This window comes from Erythranthe guttata, chromosome 14 (genome assembly GCF_056151865.1).
Source record: "Erythranthe guttata isolate IM_541 chromosome 14, IM_541, whole genome shotgun sequence".
Taxonomy (NCBI): Eukaryota; Viridiplantae; Streptophyta; class Magnoliopsida; order Lamiales; family Phrymaceae; genus Erythranthe; species Erythranthe guttata.
This window is the reverse complement of record NC_142546.1, coordinates 4948236-4965424: the sequence shown is the minus strand read 5'-3', so window position 1 is coordinate 4965424 and position 17189 is coordinate 4948236. Positions and strand designations below refer to the sequence as shown.

The window sequence follows — 17189 nt, the reverse complement described above, 5'->3', positions numbered from 1 at the left end:
AGGCAACTATATGCTAAATTTAAGAAGTGCGAGTTTTGGCTTGATCAAGTTGTATTCCTAGGGCATGTCGTGTCCAAGAATGGTATTTCGGTCGACCCGAGTAAGATAGAAGCTGTCAAAAATTGGCCAACACCAACAACTGTATCAGAGGTTAGAAGTTTCTTAGGATTAGCAGGATATTATCGAAGATTTGTTCAGGGGTTTTCCAAGATAGCAACTCCATTAACAATGCTTACACGAAAGAACGTGAAGTATGTATGGACTGATGCATGTGAAAGTAGCTTTCAAGAGTTGAAACGGAGATTGACTACAGCTCCTGTTCTCGTCATTCCTTCTGGAACTGGTGGATTCGTAGTGTATAGTGATGCTTCAAAAAATGGGTTGGGTGCTGTATTGATGCAACATGGGAATGTTATCGCCTATGCTTCAAGACAATTGAAGGAGTATGAGAAGAATTACCCAACTCATGATTTAGAGCTTGCTGCCATGGTGTTTGCCTTGAAAATTTGGAGGCATTACCTATATGGTGAGAAATGTGAGATTTACACGGTTAACAAGAGCTTGAAGTACTTCTTCACTCAGAAAGAATTGAATATGAGACAACGGAGATGGTTAGAACTTGTGAAGGATTATGACTGTGTGATTAACTATCATCCTGGTAAAGCTAATGTGGTTGCAGATGCATTGAGTAGAAAAGCTATGTCTTCCTTCCTTGTTATACAGAAATCAATACTACTGGATTTACAAAGATTAGAACTTGAAATTGTGCCTAAAGGGACGGTTAGTTCTTTATCATCTTTAGTATTAAAACCCATACTTCATGACCGAATCAAAGAGGCTCAGAAAGTGGATAAGTATTTGTCCAGGTTGCGAAGTATGATTGATGCTAAGAAGAGGCCGAACTTCTCTATTGGTAATGATGAAATAATTAGATATAAAGGCAGATTGTGTGTTCCTTTTGATGCTAACATAAAGGGCGACATTTTGGAAGAAGCTCACAGAAGTCCTTACTCAGTGCACCCGGGCAGCACAAAAATGTACAAAGACTTACAACTACACTACTGGTGGCCTAACATCAAGAAAGATATAGCAAAGTTTGTGGCTGAATGCCTCACTTGCCAACAAGTTAAAATGGAACATCAAAGACCAGCAGGACTATTGAAACCCTTACTGATTCCAGAGTGGAAATGGGAGCATATTACAATGGATTTTGTGCTTGGAATGCCTAGAACACAAAGGGGATACAATTCAATATGGGTGATTGTTGATAGACTAACTAAATCAGCCCATTTTCTTCCAGTGAAGTCCACATTCAACATGGAGCAATATGCACAACAATATATTAAAGAGATTGTTAGATTGCATGGAGTGCCAGTGTCAATAGTATCTGATAGAGATCCGAAGTTTACTTCTGCATTTTGGAAGAGTTTGCACAATGCCATGGTGACGAAGCTTGCATTTAGTACAGCATTTCATCCACAGAGTGATGGACAATCCGAGAGAGTTATTCAAATACTTGAGGATATGTTAAGAGCTTGTGTTCTAGATTTGAAAGGGAGCTGGGATGAAAAGCTTCCATTGGTAGAGTTCACTTACAATAACAGTTATCAATCTACAATTGGAATGGCACCTTATGAAGCACTATATGGAAGAAAATGTAGATCTCCAGTTCATTGGGATGAAGTTGGCGAAAGAAGTCTACTTGGGCCAGAGATGGTACAACATACTGCCGATACGGTACGGAAGATAAGGGAAAGAATGAAGACGGCACAAAGTAGACAGAAAAGTTATGCAGATAAACGAAGAAGAGATCTAGAGTTTACGGTTGGCGACCATGTATTCTTGAAAGTGGCTCCATTGAAAGGCATCATGAGATTTGGAAAGAAAGGAAAACTTAGTCCGAGATATGTTGGTCCGTTTGAAATCCTTGAAAGAGTTGGTGATAGAGCATCTAGAGTAGCCTTACCTCCTTCATTATCTGGTGTTCATAATGTTTTCCATGTGTCTATGTTGAAGAAGTACATTTCAAATCCCTCTCATGTGTTGAGTTATGAACCGTTGGAGTTTTCTCAAGATTTGTCTTATGAGGAGAAACCAGTTCAAATTATTGATCAAAAAGTCAAGGAGCTGAGAAATAAAAAGATTCCATTAGTTAAGGTATTGTGGAGAAATCAATCTATTGAAGAAGCCACGTGGGAAAGAGAGGAAGAAATGCATAGCAAATATCCAGAATTGTTCGGTACGTCAAATTTCGAGGGCGAAATTTTATAAGGAGGGAAGGATTGTAATGCCCAATCATCCTTACATGGCCAATAATAAGCATATTGCATCAATGCATATAGTTATAATTCATTATTCATGATGCATGATCACGACTACTTGCTACACATGTGCCTTAATTGTGTTTTAATACGTGATCGAATACTTTTCTTAAAATGTGCTAATACATGATACATGTTATTGAACTTCTACTTTATGATTTAACATGAACTTAAGTGATTTATTGTAGTGAGAAGCTCAGTTTCTCGGTTAAGAAAGGATCAATGTGCTGAATAGTGATATATTTGTCTTAATTGCATTTCTGCATTTTAATTACATTTTAATATGATTAATTACACATGTAACTACTTGAAGTAACTCATATTAGAATAAAACCAAAAGTATGCAAAAGGGTGCAATTTGATTGGTTGGTTGACTAGGTTGCACAAGACCATTTTCAAAGTGTTTACACTTGATTATAATGAGTAAGCATCAGCCCATATCTTATCTCAAGCTAGAAAAACGTGGAGGAACCACAAGAATCCAGCAAATATAAGCCCTCCAATCAGCATCCTCCATTTGGCCTTGTTGGGAATGGGTAGATAAGTGAAGACTTTGTGTTTTGGTCTTCATTTTCACTTGTCTTCTTCCAAAAACGACCAGACCTATTCACTTAAGCTTTTCTTCTTATTTCTTCACTTTCATGTTCACATAAGAGAATATCAAACCCTAAGAACTCATAGAAGTATAGCTAGAACAAGTTCTTCACCTTTTCTAGCTGAAAATCCTATGTTTTGAAGTTTGAATTCATCTCTAATCAAGGCTTCTAGCACACCCTATCTAAGACTGATCCTTTCACTTCATACATCATATTGATCTTGAGGTAAGTTGAAGCTTTCATTTGCTCATCATAAGAACCTAATTATGTGTGTTTTAATGTGACTTTTGCTATGTGTTCTCTATGATGTTTGAATGATTGATGAGTCATAGTGATATGAAAGAATATGTTTTGAAAATGGGAGTATGGTACTTGATTGATGGTCGAGTAGGCAAGGGACGCGGGAGGAACCGGCGGACCCAACACATGGTGGCAAATACTTGAGGTCGAAAGACCAGTATGGAAAACCCACAATTAAAGAAATGAAATACGGCTAATACCTGAGGTCGAAAGGCCGGTATGGAAACCCCCGTATTATCTATTGGCCAAATATGATGAACAGGTTCCGAAAATCAAAGTCTATTGCTATCAGTCAAGTACCACACTTCAAGGGTACCCGAAAAAGAGAAGGATTTCAAAAGAAAGGATCATGAATGAAGTTATATGTGATATTGTACATATTGAATGAATAATGTGTTATGTGATATATTTCTATTATATCAGTTTCAACTTGCTGAGCCATTGGCTCATTAGGTACTTATGATGCAGGTTATGATGTACATGATTAGAAGTTGACCTAGCCAAGAGCGGCCAGTCAGAGATTTGTTCATATGCCATGCTTCGCGCCATTTTTGTAGCCGAGCTAGAAACTCTGATTTCATTTTGTTAGCCGCTCTATTATGGTTTTTGTACAATGTAATTTTGTAAACAATATATGTATATACGCACAGATTTTGAGAAAGTACAAAGTTTGATTTCTTTTCAAAGCATATAACGTATTTTTGTATTAAAACCATAATGATTAAGTATATATATAAAAGGTTAGCATCCCTAACTTAATGGTGGTGATCCGATTGGATTCAGCTGTTAGGTTGTGGGGCGTTACAGTAAGCAAGCATCACACACACATTCTTGAGGTAACAGAATCTTCGGATTCTTTAGAGGATGCACATATGAATTTTTTATTATTCGACGCATCATAATTAACCATGGGTGGCCTAGTCGATCATGCCAAAGAATAAAAAGCTTGGGATCATTGTTCATCACACGGTATGATTCTACTGCGCTTATGGTCGCATAATATAATCCCGGTGAGAATTAAAACTGGGAGTTTTTTTTTCACATGCTTTTCGCATGAAACCTTGGATGTAATACAAAGATATTCCATATTCTCCTCATCCATAGTCTTGATATGAAATCCATTGAGACGTATATCTTTGAAACTCAATAAGTTTTTGTTTGATTGGTAACCGTACAAAGCCTCTTTTATAAAGATATTTGTGCCACCGAACAATATTATATTGGCTCTTCCAAAGCCATCAACTATTTTTGATCTGGAAGAATAGTGTGTGTTATTTCACTGTCAACCAAGCAAATATCTCCACCATCCAAGTTGCTCACATGAGGCTTATCATTATCGTCCATGGTTCTATGAAAGAAAATAAGTAAAATAAGAAGATACGAAGAAAAAAAACACTTAAATTTCCATAAAATAAACACATCAAACATAACATAAACTTAAATAAGAAAATGTATTTAAGACGAAGCACATTAAAACTAAGACTCGCCAAGGAACAAGACATGAAATTGAAAAATTCGACAAACTAGATTAAAAGAAAAACACACTCAAACATAACATAAACTCAGAACAAAATCAGTTATTTTTTACTTTTGCATTTCCATCATTGGCATCACCATAGTATTGTGCTTCGCCAATCTTTCCACTTGGCTCATTAAGGAAATCACCAACATCCAAATGAGTGAAATTCATTAGATCACTATTATAAAAAATATCATTGTTGAAATCGATAAAATTGATTTCTTTTGCCTTTCCTTTACCCTTGATGGATGCTTGATATAAGTCAACAAGGTCTCTTGGTGTACGACAAACATTTATCCAATGCCCATTTGCTCCACATTTGTAGCAAGAGTCATTTTATTTTTTTAGGAGGGCCAAATTTCGTTGTATTTCCCTTGTGTTGCTTTTCACAATTCTTGCTCCATTTTGGTTGATATGGTGCAATTCTAGTGCCAACATGGTTTCGATTAGGACTACGTCCATATCCACGACCAAAACCACGGCCACGACCACGGCCACTAGTAACATTGTTAGCACGCACATGATAGGATGAAGCATTTGCATTTGCTTCTGGCAGTGCCCGTGAACCAGTTGGATGGGAGTTGTGATTTTTCATAAATAACTCATTAAAACCCCTTTCACGATATTGTTGTTGCAGGAGCATATTGGTCATGAAAAGTAGTGAATGTTTTTTCTAGCATATCGGCTTCGGTGACGTTGTCTCCACATAATCTTAATTGGGAGACAATTTTGAACATAGCAGAATTGTGCTCGTTCACCGTTTTAAAATCTTGCAATCGCAAGTGCATCCACTCATATCGAGCCTGTGGGAGGATCACACTTTTTTTGTGATCATATATTTCTTTCAAATCGTTCCAAAGAACAGTTGGGTCTTTAACCCCAAGATATTCAGATTTCAACCCCTCATGGATGTGATGGCGAATGAAAATCATTGATCTCACCTTATTTTGTTCACTTGTCTCGTTAGCAGCATTGATGGTTTTGCCAAGGTTCATTGCATTTAAGTGAATTTATGCAGGTAGAACTCATGTAAGATAATTGTTTTCCGAAATGTCTAAGTCAGTGAATTCAAGGTTGGTGAGTTTGCCATGATGCTGAATCATAAAAGAAGAGTGATTTAGAATACATGTACCCATATCTTGAAAATTGAGTATGGTATTTTCAATTGAAGCTTATATAGAACATAAAAAAATTAATTTGCACTAAACCATATTTAAATTGATGTTCGTAAGTTTATATCTACATATGTTATGATGAAAAAAATTTTTTTTAACAATTTTCAATACCTCAGATAATGCAAATATTTTATTTAGCAAAAAATATATATAAAAAATTTGATGGGGATTTTGAAAAACAACAGATATATGTTTTTTTTCTTTAAAGATTAAACATGATCACAGGTTTAATACACATAGAAATTGTAGTAAAATTGTTTTATGTGATTTTTTTTTTCGTGGATTAAAAAAACAGATAGAAATGTGCATATAATTGTAGATATGCATAAATTCTCACAGTGAATCATGAGCTAATGTGGTAATTATCATACCTATCATACTAATAATATATTTTATATATGTATAGTGCATATACTCTAATAATTGATAAATATATGTATGGAAAATAAAGTGTTACTGGATATGTGAGAGTATTTGTGCAAACAAGAAAGAAAATGATACTTTTGCAAATGTCACAGTTTGTAAAATACTTGCGAAATTGAAATGATTCATGCATAACAAATTGATAATGAAATCGTGTGACAACTCATAAGAAATTTCGAAATTCTCTATGGAATAAAAGTATAGATTACGTAAATCCATGGAGATTCCGTGAATTTACCTTTGTGAAACGATTAGAGTCTTTGTGCTGATAACGTATTACAAAACAATGGAAAGACAAGAAAAGAGCAAGTATGTATATGTATTGTATTATTATTCAAGTGTGTCTCAACTCCATAAAATAGTGTCCCTTTTATAGTTCAAGAAGACCATTCAAAAGGTAGTTACTAGGGAATGAATGACCTTAATATCCACCATTATCACTTTTAATTACACACTCTTCCGCATTGCTTTGTTCTACCGTGCGAACATATTCAACTTGATTCAATTGTTGTTTTCCCCCCTTTGAAGACTCCGCTGATTCATTTACTTTTCTCTTCCTCTTTTCGAATCAACTGTTGAAATAATACAAAAAATTGCACAACAAGTCAACCAATAAAAACCATGTACATCAATTGCACAATATAACATGAAATGCGTATCCTGAAACAACAATTGCCAAGTGCCAATAGTAATAGCAAGTGCCAAGTGCCAATTGTAATTTCAAACAACAATACACAGTTTCAAAATCACAACATAACTAACAACAATACAATAGAAGGTTTGCAAAAATTGACATACCACCAAAGTTTAATGAAATATACAAAATGCAATATACAATACAACAGCAAATGCAAAATACATAATAAATATCAAAGTGCTAAATACAAATAAAAACAGCAAAATAAAAAAGCAAGTGCAAAATACATAATAAATATCAAAGTGCAAAATACACATAAAAACAGCAAAATAAAAAACACACAAAAAAATATTATTTGCAGAAATCGAAGTTATTACCTGGGGTCGTAGGCTCCAAATCTGTGTCTTTCACTTCATTCATAAAAACACCCATTGTATTTCGTCAATGAATCGCGATTTAAAAAAAAATATATATATATATATATATATATATATATATATATATATATATATATATATATATATATATATATATATATATATATATATATATATATATAGCAAATGACCTGTACATCTTCTCGGTTTCCAAACCTACAGACTCTCCATCGATCTCAACAATAAGGTGCTATGATTACAGAGTTTGAGTTGAACGAAAGGGGGGGAGAGTTTTGCGTGTTTCAATTTGACGAGATTTGCAGATCTTTCCCTTTGGTGGCGGTTTGCAGAATTACAGGTTCTTCGTCGATCTGTGAATTAGGGGTATTGGGTAAATTGAAAGAGAACGAGAGATGAGTTTTTTGCAGTTTCTCCCTTCGATGGCGGTGTGAGAAGATATACTTTCTGTCGATTTGAGAATTAGGGATATTGGGTAAATTGAAAGAAACGAGAGGTAAGTTTTGCAGTTTCAATCCCACGAGATTTTTTGGCCTATTTTTTTAGCTAAAAAACTGATTTGGTGAATAATTATATTTAAAAGGAAATTTTTCTATTTTGTTGCAAAGAGTAAATCAGCCAAAAAAGTTAGTAGGGGGGTTAGAAAAACAGGACTTGTGACTTAGACTAGGACCTATATAATCTTAGAGTGAAGGGTTTATAAAAATTACCCCTATTTTTTATTCCTAACATTTGAATCAATATGCATTACCGTATTCAAGTTTCATTTCATAAAATATTTATGAAGTCTATATGCTATAAAGATCAGATTGTCATGGTAGAAAGTGAACCAACAAATCATTCGATTAATGTTAAAACTTTTTCCATATATTTAGTTATTTTATATTCATAAATTTCAAAAAAAAATCGACGTCGCTGCTTGTGAACCTTCATACCATCACTTTTATGAAATGTTACTTATAATCTTTTAGTATATTCAATTTCGAACACCTATATAAATAAATTATTTTTTAAAATAGGAGCCCCATTTGATCGTCTATCGCCTTTCATCTTCAAATTCTTCATCTTGTTTGCTACCCATTTTGATTCAGTTGCAAACTTCAATTTATGCAATAATACAAAATCTAAACCCATGATGAAATGCATCTACAAAGATCCGAATGCCGCCATTGATGCCAGGCTCAAAGATCTCATCTCTCAGATGAGCCTTGCAGAGAAAATCGGCCAAATGACACAGATCGAGCGCAGCGTCGCCACCCCTTTGATACGATCTCTTGAGTATCATAGGATTTCTTTACTAAACGTAAGAAAACTCTTCTTTATTATTTCTCTGCATAATAAAACCCTAGTACAAGACGACTATTTAAAGATAATAAAACCCTAGAATCCTAATCTAACTAGGAGACATAATTAACTATACTAATAAAATACTTAATATCTAACCTAACCACTAACTCACGGCCATATATATATTATAAATATACTAATCTAATTAATTAATAATAAACTACTAACTAAACTAATAATTAAATAATATAGTAAATAACATATCGTATCAATCCACCCCTCTTGAAACGAACCTTGTCCTCAAGGTTCTGCCCAATAATCGTCTCTCTTTTCTGTGTTTCCATCTATGCTTGACGCCATCGAATTGCTTTCCGATTGAATCCGAAAAACATGATGAAAAATTGAGCTCTTTTCCAAATATGAGTCCATCTGCCCGAACGAAATTTCTCAATCTCTTACCCGACAAATCAACCGTCGTCTCAATTGTCTTTTCAAATTTTGTTTCCTTCACAATTACTGATGCTTCTTCATCTCTTTTCTTTTGAGCACCATGGAAATCTCCTAATATCCACTGTGTCTCTTCGTTCTCCTCCCTGGTTAATTTCTCGTCTTCATCCCACTTTACCTCAGTTGACTCCGATTCTTCTTCTTTCGACTCTTCGTCCCACTTTATCTCAGTTGAATCCGATTCTTCTTCTTCCGGCGAACTCAAAAAAAATTGGAGTTCTTCGAAAAAGTCATCGTCGTCCTCTTCCTCTTCCTTCGGGAATAGGCTCGGCAGCGGCATCGGCAGTGGCGGTGACGGGCGGCGGTCCCTTCGGCTTTTGTGATGGCGTTGACATCGTCCTTGACTTTGTTCGAGCAATTTTTGAAAATCAATCCGTAATTTCTCCACGGATTTCTCCAATCGCTCCAACCGTCTTGTTTCTGACATCATAATTTTCACAAAGTTTTGATGTGATCTCAACTTTGCTCCAGCTTAGCTTTGATATAATCTCTACTTTGCTAACGAAGCGTTGGTGTTATCGCAACTTCGCTCTGATACCAATTGATACGATCTCTTGAGTATCATAGGATTTCTTTACTAAACGTAAGAAAACTCTTCTTTATTATTTCTCTGCATAATAAAACCCTAGTACAAGACGACTATTTAAAGATAATAAAACCCTAGAATCCTAATCTAACTAGGAGACATAATTAACTATACTAATAAAATACTTAGGGTCCGCATTTGGGACGGACTCCCCATTTATTGAGGATTATAGGATGCCATTTAGGGAGTGACACGTGTACAAATACATTGAGAATTGGTGTACTATGTTTGCTACACGGCTCAAGTGCGACACTGATTTTAAAAATTAATTTTTTATTTCTATTTTTGTTTTTTTTTTCTTTCTTTTTGAATAAAAACTTGTTTGTCCACTGTAGAAATTATAAGTTCTACATGATTTTTTATGTACCATATAACATTATATTATATATGAAAACTTAGAATATATACTATAATAGATTACATACTTAAAAAGAAAATAAAAAGATATAGTGTTTATTAAAATTTATTTAAAAATAATATTTAATTACTTAGGGAAATAAATAAATCAATATATTTTATTTTCATTTTTTATTAAAACATTAACTTATATGTATTTATTTTAATTTTTAGCGTTATTGAAATTACTTCTTTAACATGTACAAAATAAAATATTATTAATTGATAATTAAAATATAGCATTATTTGCTAGTATGTGAAATTAAATTAAAAAATTAAAAGTAAGATAATTTGTTATGAGGAAAAAATAAATTTTTATTTCAAGATAAAGGAAAAGAGGGCTCCCTCGATCCTACACCCGGTGAAAAACACCGGGTGGGTCTTCTGCTGTCACGTGTCCCTTTTTTTATTTTTCTAAAACCCCTCAAGGTAAACCCTAGCGGGGAATGTATTATAAAATACAAAAAAGTGACACGTGGCAGCAGAAGACTACCCGGTGTTTATCACTGGGTGTAGGGTCGAACAAATCGGAAAAGAGGGAAAAACATAAAAAGAAAAGAAAAGAAACAATACAGAAATAAATAACCGTCCAATCTAATAGCAAGGAGAGAGAAACTAAGACTTAACACCATTATTTCATTGGTTAAGGAGACAGGTGTCGTAAGGTGAGTGGAATCCATTTTCTTGAGATTTTCGGAGCGTCCGTTTTGAATATAATCCCAAATACTTAATATCTAACCTAACCACTAACTCACGGCCATATATATATTATAAATATACTAATCTAATTAATTAATAATAAACTACTAACTAAACTAATAATTAAATAATATAGTAAATAACATATCGTATCACCCTTCCGCCATTAAAAACCTCTCCGTAGGTCAGTTTCACATGCTAATAACGCTAATACTATTTTCAATTTTCATGTTGCTCAAATTCTAGGGTTTAAGTGGTGAATTTTGAATTATTTTTCTGAACATCCCCAAATTTTCGAAATTTAATTGCATTGTTTTATTTTGGATGATGCAGGTAGCATACTGAGTGTTGGTGGGAGTGGGCCGTTTGAGAATGCAGAGTCTGCTGATTGGGCGGCAATGGTGGATAGCTTCCAGAAAGCCGCACTCGAATCGAGGCTCGGAATTCCGGTGCTGTATGGAACGGATGCTGTTCATGGTAATAACAATGTTTATGGTGCAACCATTTTTCCTCACAACGTAGGCCTTGGAGCCACCAGGTTTTAATTTGATTGAATTAATTAAATGCTTAAGTGCAATTTAAATACTGATTGCTGGTTAATACGAGCAATGTAATTATGCGATTTTTAGAGATGCTGACTTGATTCGGAGGATTGGTGCTGCAACAGCTCTTGAAGTTAGAGCAAGCGGGATTCACTATACTTTTGCTCCATGTCTTGCTGTACGTTTTGCAAACAATTATCATTATTTATCGTTTTTATTTTATTGTTGTCATTTTGGTCCTCACTAAGCTTCCTCGATTTGTAAGTTGTAACATGATTTGAATTACAAAATAAAAAAATAAAAAAAAAAAGAAAAGAAAAGCTATACATGTATAAATTTGAAATATTCCCAAAAAACAAAACATGATTTAATTTTAGTATGTTTCGGAGTACATGGTACCATTATTTCCTCATAAGTCATCACAATACACTTCCCTAAGTCCACCGCCCAAAATACGATTACTCAGAATATTGAGAATAAATCAAAGACATCATTAAAATTCTAGCATACTGTAGATTTTGTTTGTTGTCTAGCTGGTTAACAAATGATTTGCCTTCTTAGTTGTCGTTGTTTTCTTGGGTTCTGGTGTGCGTATTATCTCGTTAATCATTATTCAGTAGTGGACCTCGTTGTTAAGTATAATGATTCGAGCAGGTGTGTAGAGATCCGAGATGGGGAAGATGCTATGAGAGTTTTGGTGAAGACCCTAACATTGTTAAGATGATGACTTCTATGGTCACTGGCTTACAGGGACAACCGGCCGAGGGACACCCCGCCGGTCACCCATTTCTTGCTGGAAGGTACAATTTTTTTTAAAAACAAAAGGTTCTGCACGATTGATTTCACACGTCTTTTGCACTTACTTTCTGGTATTAGACAGTTGATTCCATCAAATAATGGTGTTGGGTTGATATTAAACATATCTTTAACCATTAATGTTAGAGTTTTAGAGCTTGTATTTCTTCATCTTCCGTCGCAACTTCGTACTACATCAAGAAACCGGACATCACTTTTGGTCTATGAAAGAAAAGAAGATCATTTGATTCCATTTTTGGTCAACGTGAAGGAAATATGCTTATACCTTTTTTTTATTTATCGGTGTCGTAATCCAAGATTATGCATAACTTTTTCATCCCACCACCAATTAGCTGATCCGATCCAAGTCGAGGTTCAAAGCCAATTCAAAGGGCTACAACTTTGATGAATTGAGTTTTCCTAGTTTCGGACTGTAAGATGATCAAAATCACGTTTGAAGCAGACTTCTTATGGGGTAGGAAAATTTTCATTCATTCATTCATGTATAACTCTCTCACCCGACATCCGATCTAGCTCATTTATGTTCGATTAGAAAGTCAACTCAAAGGACTAAAATTTGTTGCTGTAAGCTTTTGCCAAATTCGGACTGAAAAAAGGTCAAAATCACATTTGATGTCAAAACCGTACCAATAAAATTGAAACGAGATTTAGCACCTTCCATACCTTTCTGAGGCCATATTAAAAACTTGGGATGCTGTTGGTCCTTCATGACTTATGTTCGAAGTTCATAGATAGTTCTTGAAAGTTCCTTTATCTGGAGGGTCTTCTTTCTCTTCCCTGAATTTCTTTTCGTGCATTTTGTATATATGTTTCTTTTGTCTACGTGCTTGGCTAATTAGATTCTTTTAAATTCAGAGAAAACGTTGTTGCATGTGCAAAGCATTTTGTAGGCGATGGTGGCACGAAGAATGGTATAAATGAGGGAGATACTGTGTCATCGTATGATGAGCTAGAGAAACTTCACATGGCTCCTTTCTTCGACTGCATTTCTCGGGGAGTATGTACTATCATGGCATCCTACTCAAGCTGGAACGGGACCAAATTACACGATTCTCATTTTCTTCTTACAGAGATCTTGAAAAATAAACTTGGATTTAAGGTAAACCAATTATAAAATTGCAATAAACATCTGAGAATCTGCTATTTCTTGGATTCAATAAATTTCCTTCGATTTCTTGTGCAGGGATTTATCATTTCCGACTCTGAAGGACTTGATAGGCTTTCTAGCCCTCATGGATCTAATTACCAGCAGAGTGTTCTATCAGCAATCAATGCAGGAATTGATATGGTAAAGATTATCTTTTTTTCTTTTTTTTCTTTTTTCTTTCTTATTTTTTATTTTTTATTTTTTTATTTTTTCAAGCTTTTATATTCCGGAAAGTAATACGTACTACCTATGTCGCACCAGGTAATGGTGCCTTTTCGATTTGAACTATTTATAGGAGACTTGATGCATTTGGTGGAGTCAGGAAAAATCGCAATGAAGAGAATTGATGATGCAGTTGAAAGAATTCTGAGAGTAAAATTTGCGTCTGGCCTCTTTGAACATCCGTTCAGCGACCGATCTTTGTTGGGTACAGTTAGATGTGAGGTTAGCTATTTGAACTGCTTATCAATGTCTGAAAATTTTGTTGACCTACAGTTTACATTCTTTGAAAATATTATGATCATAAATATTAGACCTTTTATAGGTTATCCGATAAAAAATCTTGATATATCCAAATTCAGCTCTGTGACACCATGATTGGATTTATACTTTGATTTGGATCATTATTCGTCCTTGTTTTCTACAGGACCATTCTAGCTCGCATGTTAGTTGACTTGTTGTTAATGTAGTGGCGATAAAAGTAATGCGATGCTCTCTAATTTTACATAAATAGTACAGGGTAATAGCAAAGTAGAATACAAGAAATATGTTCAAGTAATTCTTATGTTACAACATTTTCAATTAAACCAGAAAAAAAGAAGAAAAGAAAGTTAATATTGAATAAGCTTATTTGTATCATAGAATATTACTCTTTCATAATTTTATGACAAGGGAAGACAGTATTAATTCTATAAGTATCTTTGGACAAAGATTAAGAGAGTTGTGTCTATATTTGGATTGTGATTACTAGTTGTGGTTAGCAGAGTAAGTAAAAGCATTACTTATCCCTTAAGGCCTCGTTTGGTTGGGGAGATTAGTCATTATTAACTAAATAATTGGACTTTGTTTAATGTTTGGTACACCCAATAACTTCCCTGTTCGGCTTGGAAATATTATGTTATCATGTCTTATCATACCTTTTAAGGAGCTTTTTTGTTGGACCTTCGGGGGTCCAATAGAGCAATTGGCTTTTCATTACATTATTTAATCTTATCTTGGCTAGTACCATCTTGGCAGCCAAACGAGGCCTAAGAAGACTCGTAATATTTGGATTATTGTTGTTGGCAGCAACATAAAGAGTTGGCACGTGAAGCAGTTCGAAAGTCATTAGTTCTTTTAAAGAATGGGAATGATCCAAAGAAACCATTTCTTCCACTTGATCGAAATGCTAAAACAATATTTGTTGCTGGACGACATGCTGATGATCTTGGCTACCAGTGTGGTGGATGGACAATGACTTGGGAAGGCAAATCTGGCAGAATCACTACTGGTAATCTTCTCCCAATTTACCCAACTTTTAATAACAGCATGTAGCTTAAAATAACGAAATATATATATATATATATATATATATATATATATATATATATATATATATATATATATGTATGTGTGTGTGTGTGTGTGTGTGTGTGTGTGTGTGTGTGTGTGTGTGTAAAGGGCAAATTACGGCCACCCCCTGAGTTATGGTCAAATTACAAAAACTCCTCTCCTATTTGGGTAATTACAGCCAGCCCTCAACTATGTATTATCTTACGAAAAGATCCCTCCAGATGTAATTTTAGAGATGTCAATACGGTAAAACCGAAACGAAATTTCGGTACGCCAAAATTTCATACCGTTTACCGAACTAAATATACGATTTGGTTCGGTAAATAATCGAATTACATAAGTTTTATGTAAAAATATTTAAAAGGAGGGGTGGCTGTAATTACCCAAAGAAGAGGGGTTTTGTCGTAATTTGGCCATACCTCAGGGGTGGCCGCCGTAATTTGCCCTCTATATATATATATATATATATATATATATATATATATATATATATATATATATATATATATTCAAAATTCAAAGCCTTATCATGCTTCAATCCACAACATTGTAGCATAATGCTCGATTCAGAAAATCTCGAAGTTTTCGATATTTCATTTTTCAATGATATGGCAAATTCGCAGCTTTAACATTAGAATCACTACTTCATGACAGGCAATACCATTTTGGATGCTATTAGAGAAGTTGTTGGGGACGAAACAGAAGTGATCTACGACGAAAACCCATCTGCAGGAACCATAACCGATAAAGAATATTCTTTCGCCATTGTAGTTGTGGGCGAAGGTCCGTACGTAGAATTTGGCGGTGACAGCACAGACCTAACAATTCATTTCAATGGAGCCGAACTAATAAGTATGGTGGCCGAACAAATCCCCACATTAGCAATCTTGATATCTGGTAGGCCTTTGTTTTTAGAGCCACAACTTTTGGATAAAACGGAAGCTCTTGTTTCTGCATGGCTACCCGGTAGTGAAGGCGGTCGAGGAATTGTCGATGTTATTTTCGGAGATCATGAATTTCAAGGAAGACTTCCGTTGACCTGGTTTAAAAATGTCGAACAACTCCCAATGCATGTTGAAGACAATGACTCTTACGATCCTCTTTTTCCAATCGGTTTTGGTCTGACCAGTAAAAACGAACTTCTCATGTAAGCTTTTTCATTTTTTTTAACGTTATATAATTAGTCTTATAAATAAAAGTTACTTCTCATTTATTCTCTCATCTAATGAAGTGATGTTGAATTCTGGCATTGAAAAAATGGAAGTATTTGCATAGCACCAAAAGAGATCAAAAAAAAAAAGGAGCAAATTACGGCCACCCATGAAGTATCATCAAATTACGAAAAAACCTTTTATGTTCGGATAGTACATTCACTCATCAACTATGTATTGCGTCACGTGTTCACTCTTACGGTGTCAAATTTACCTACTGAACGAGAGGTTCTTTGCGTAATACATTACATAGTTGACGGGGTGATTGCAATTATCCAAATATGAGAGATTTTTTTCGCAATTTGAGCTTACACGAGGGATGGCCGTAATTTGCCCAAAAGATAATATGCGTGATATAAAGAATTATAAATGTGATGGTATGAATTGAAATCTGGTCTAATTTATGTCAATAGGAATAAGAATATTTGCCAAGAATTCAAAACCGAAAGTTTTGTTTAGAGGGAATAAAGTGTTTAATTGTGCTCTTTGTTTCAATTTTCAACTTGCACAAATGCTGCGTCTTTTTCTTGAAAGACGTTTCATAGGTAAAGTTGGGTAAAAAGAAAAAAGCTTACTTATTAATCATTATATGTTCTTATTAGTTATTTTCATCTCATCTTGAATTCTTTAATTACGTACTGTAGCTAAATATACCATTGTATAATTACCTATCAAATTGCATCGTGGACTGTAAACTTAGATTATGGAAAATTAGTTGGTTTATGTGATGCTACACCTGGTGAAATATATTAGGTGATTAATAACTATTGATCTGCACATAATTACACACACTCATGTGTATGTGTGCTTAGTAGATAGTTATTTAATCACATCAATAGTTAAAAATTATCCGATGTAAATGATCTGATGTAGCATCTTAATAACCCCTTAACATACACGATAACACCATTTTCTTCTTGTGATTGCCATTTTCTATCAAATTACTTGAAAATTTTATTTCTTTCATACGATAAAAAAATTCAACAATTTTTTTCACCTCAGCTAAAAATCTACTTGTCGAAAAATTTAGAAGCACTGCATCAAAAGATATGTAATTTATTGTATAATGCTAAATTAATTT

General features: G+C 34.4%; 2 protein-coding genes across 2 annotated transcripts; one reads left to right on the top strand and one right to left on the bottom strand.

Moving 5' to 3' along the window:
* Positions 1 to 5353: 5353 nt before the first annotated feature.
* LOC148764979 (uncharacterized) lies at positions 5354 to 5731 on the bottom strand. Its single transcript, XM_088814635.1, has one exon. The coding sequence runs from the start codon at positions 5729 to 5731 to the stop codon at positions 5354 to 5356; it is 378 nt and encodes a 125-aa protein (XP_088670761.1).
* A 2644-nt stretch (positions 5732 to 8375) lies between these two features.
* Positions 8376 to 16110, top strand: LOC105960041 (uncharacterized). Its single transcript, XM_088813586.1, has 10 exons — positions 8376 to 8628; positions 11002 to 11025; positions 11175 to 11379; positions 11471 to 11561; positions 12038 to 12183; positions 13055 to 13298; positions 13383 to 13487; positions 13608 to 13790; positions 14634 to 14835; positions 15552 to 16110. The coding sequence occupies exons 1-10, from the start codon at positions 8499 to 8501 to the stop codon at positions 16046 to 16048; spliced, it is 1827 nt and encodes a 608-aa protein (XP_088669712.1). The 5' UTR covers positions 8376 to 8498; the 3' UTR covers positions 16049 to 16110.
* Positions 16111 to 17189: the final 1079 nt, after the last annotated feature.

Excerpts from the sequence above, each read along its gene's own strand:
- LOC148764979 (XM_088814635.1), bottom strand. The coding sequence starts at position 5,731 with ATGAACCTTGGCAAAACCATCAATGCTGCTAACGAGACAAGTGAACAA.
- LOC105960041 (XM_088813586.1), top strand. The coding sequence starts at position 8,499 with ATGATGAAATGCATCTACAAAGATCCGAATGCCGCCATTGATGCCAGG. Across the intron at positions 11,026-11,174 it reads CATTAAAAACCTCTCCGTAG|GTAGCATACTGAGTGTTGGT; the intron begins GTCAGTTTCACA and ends TGGATGATGCAG. Across the intron at positions 11,380-11,470 it reads GTAGGCCTTGGAGCCACCAG|AGATGCTGACTTGATTCGGA; the intron begins GTTTTAATTTGA and ends TGCGATTTTTAG.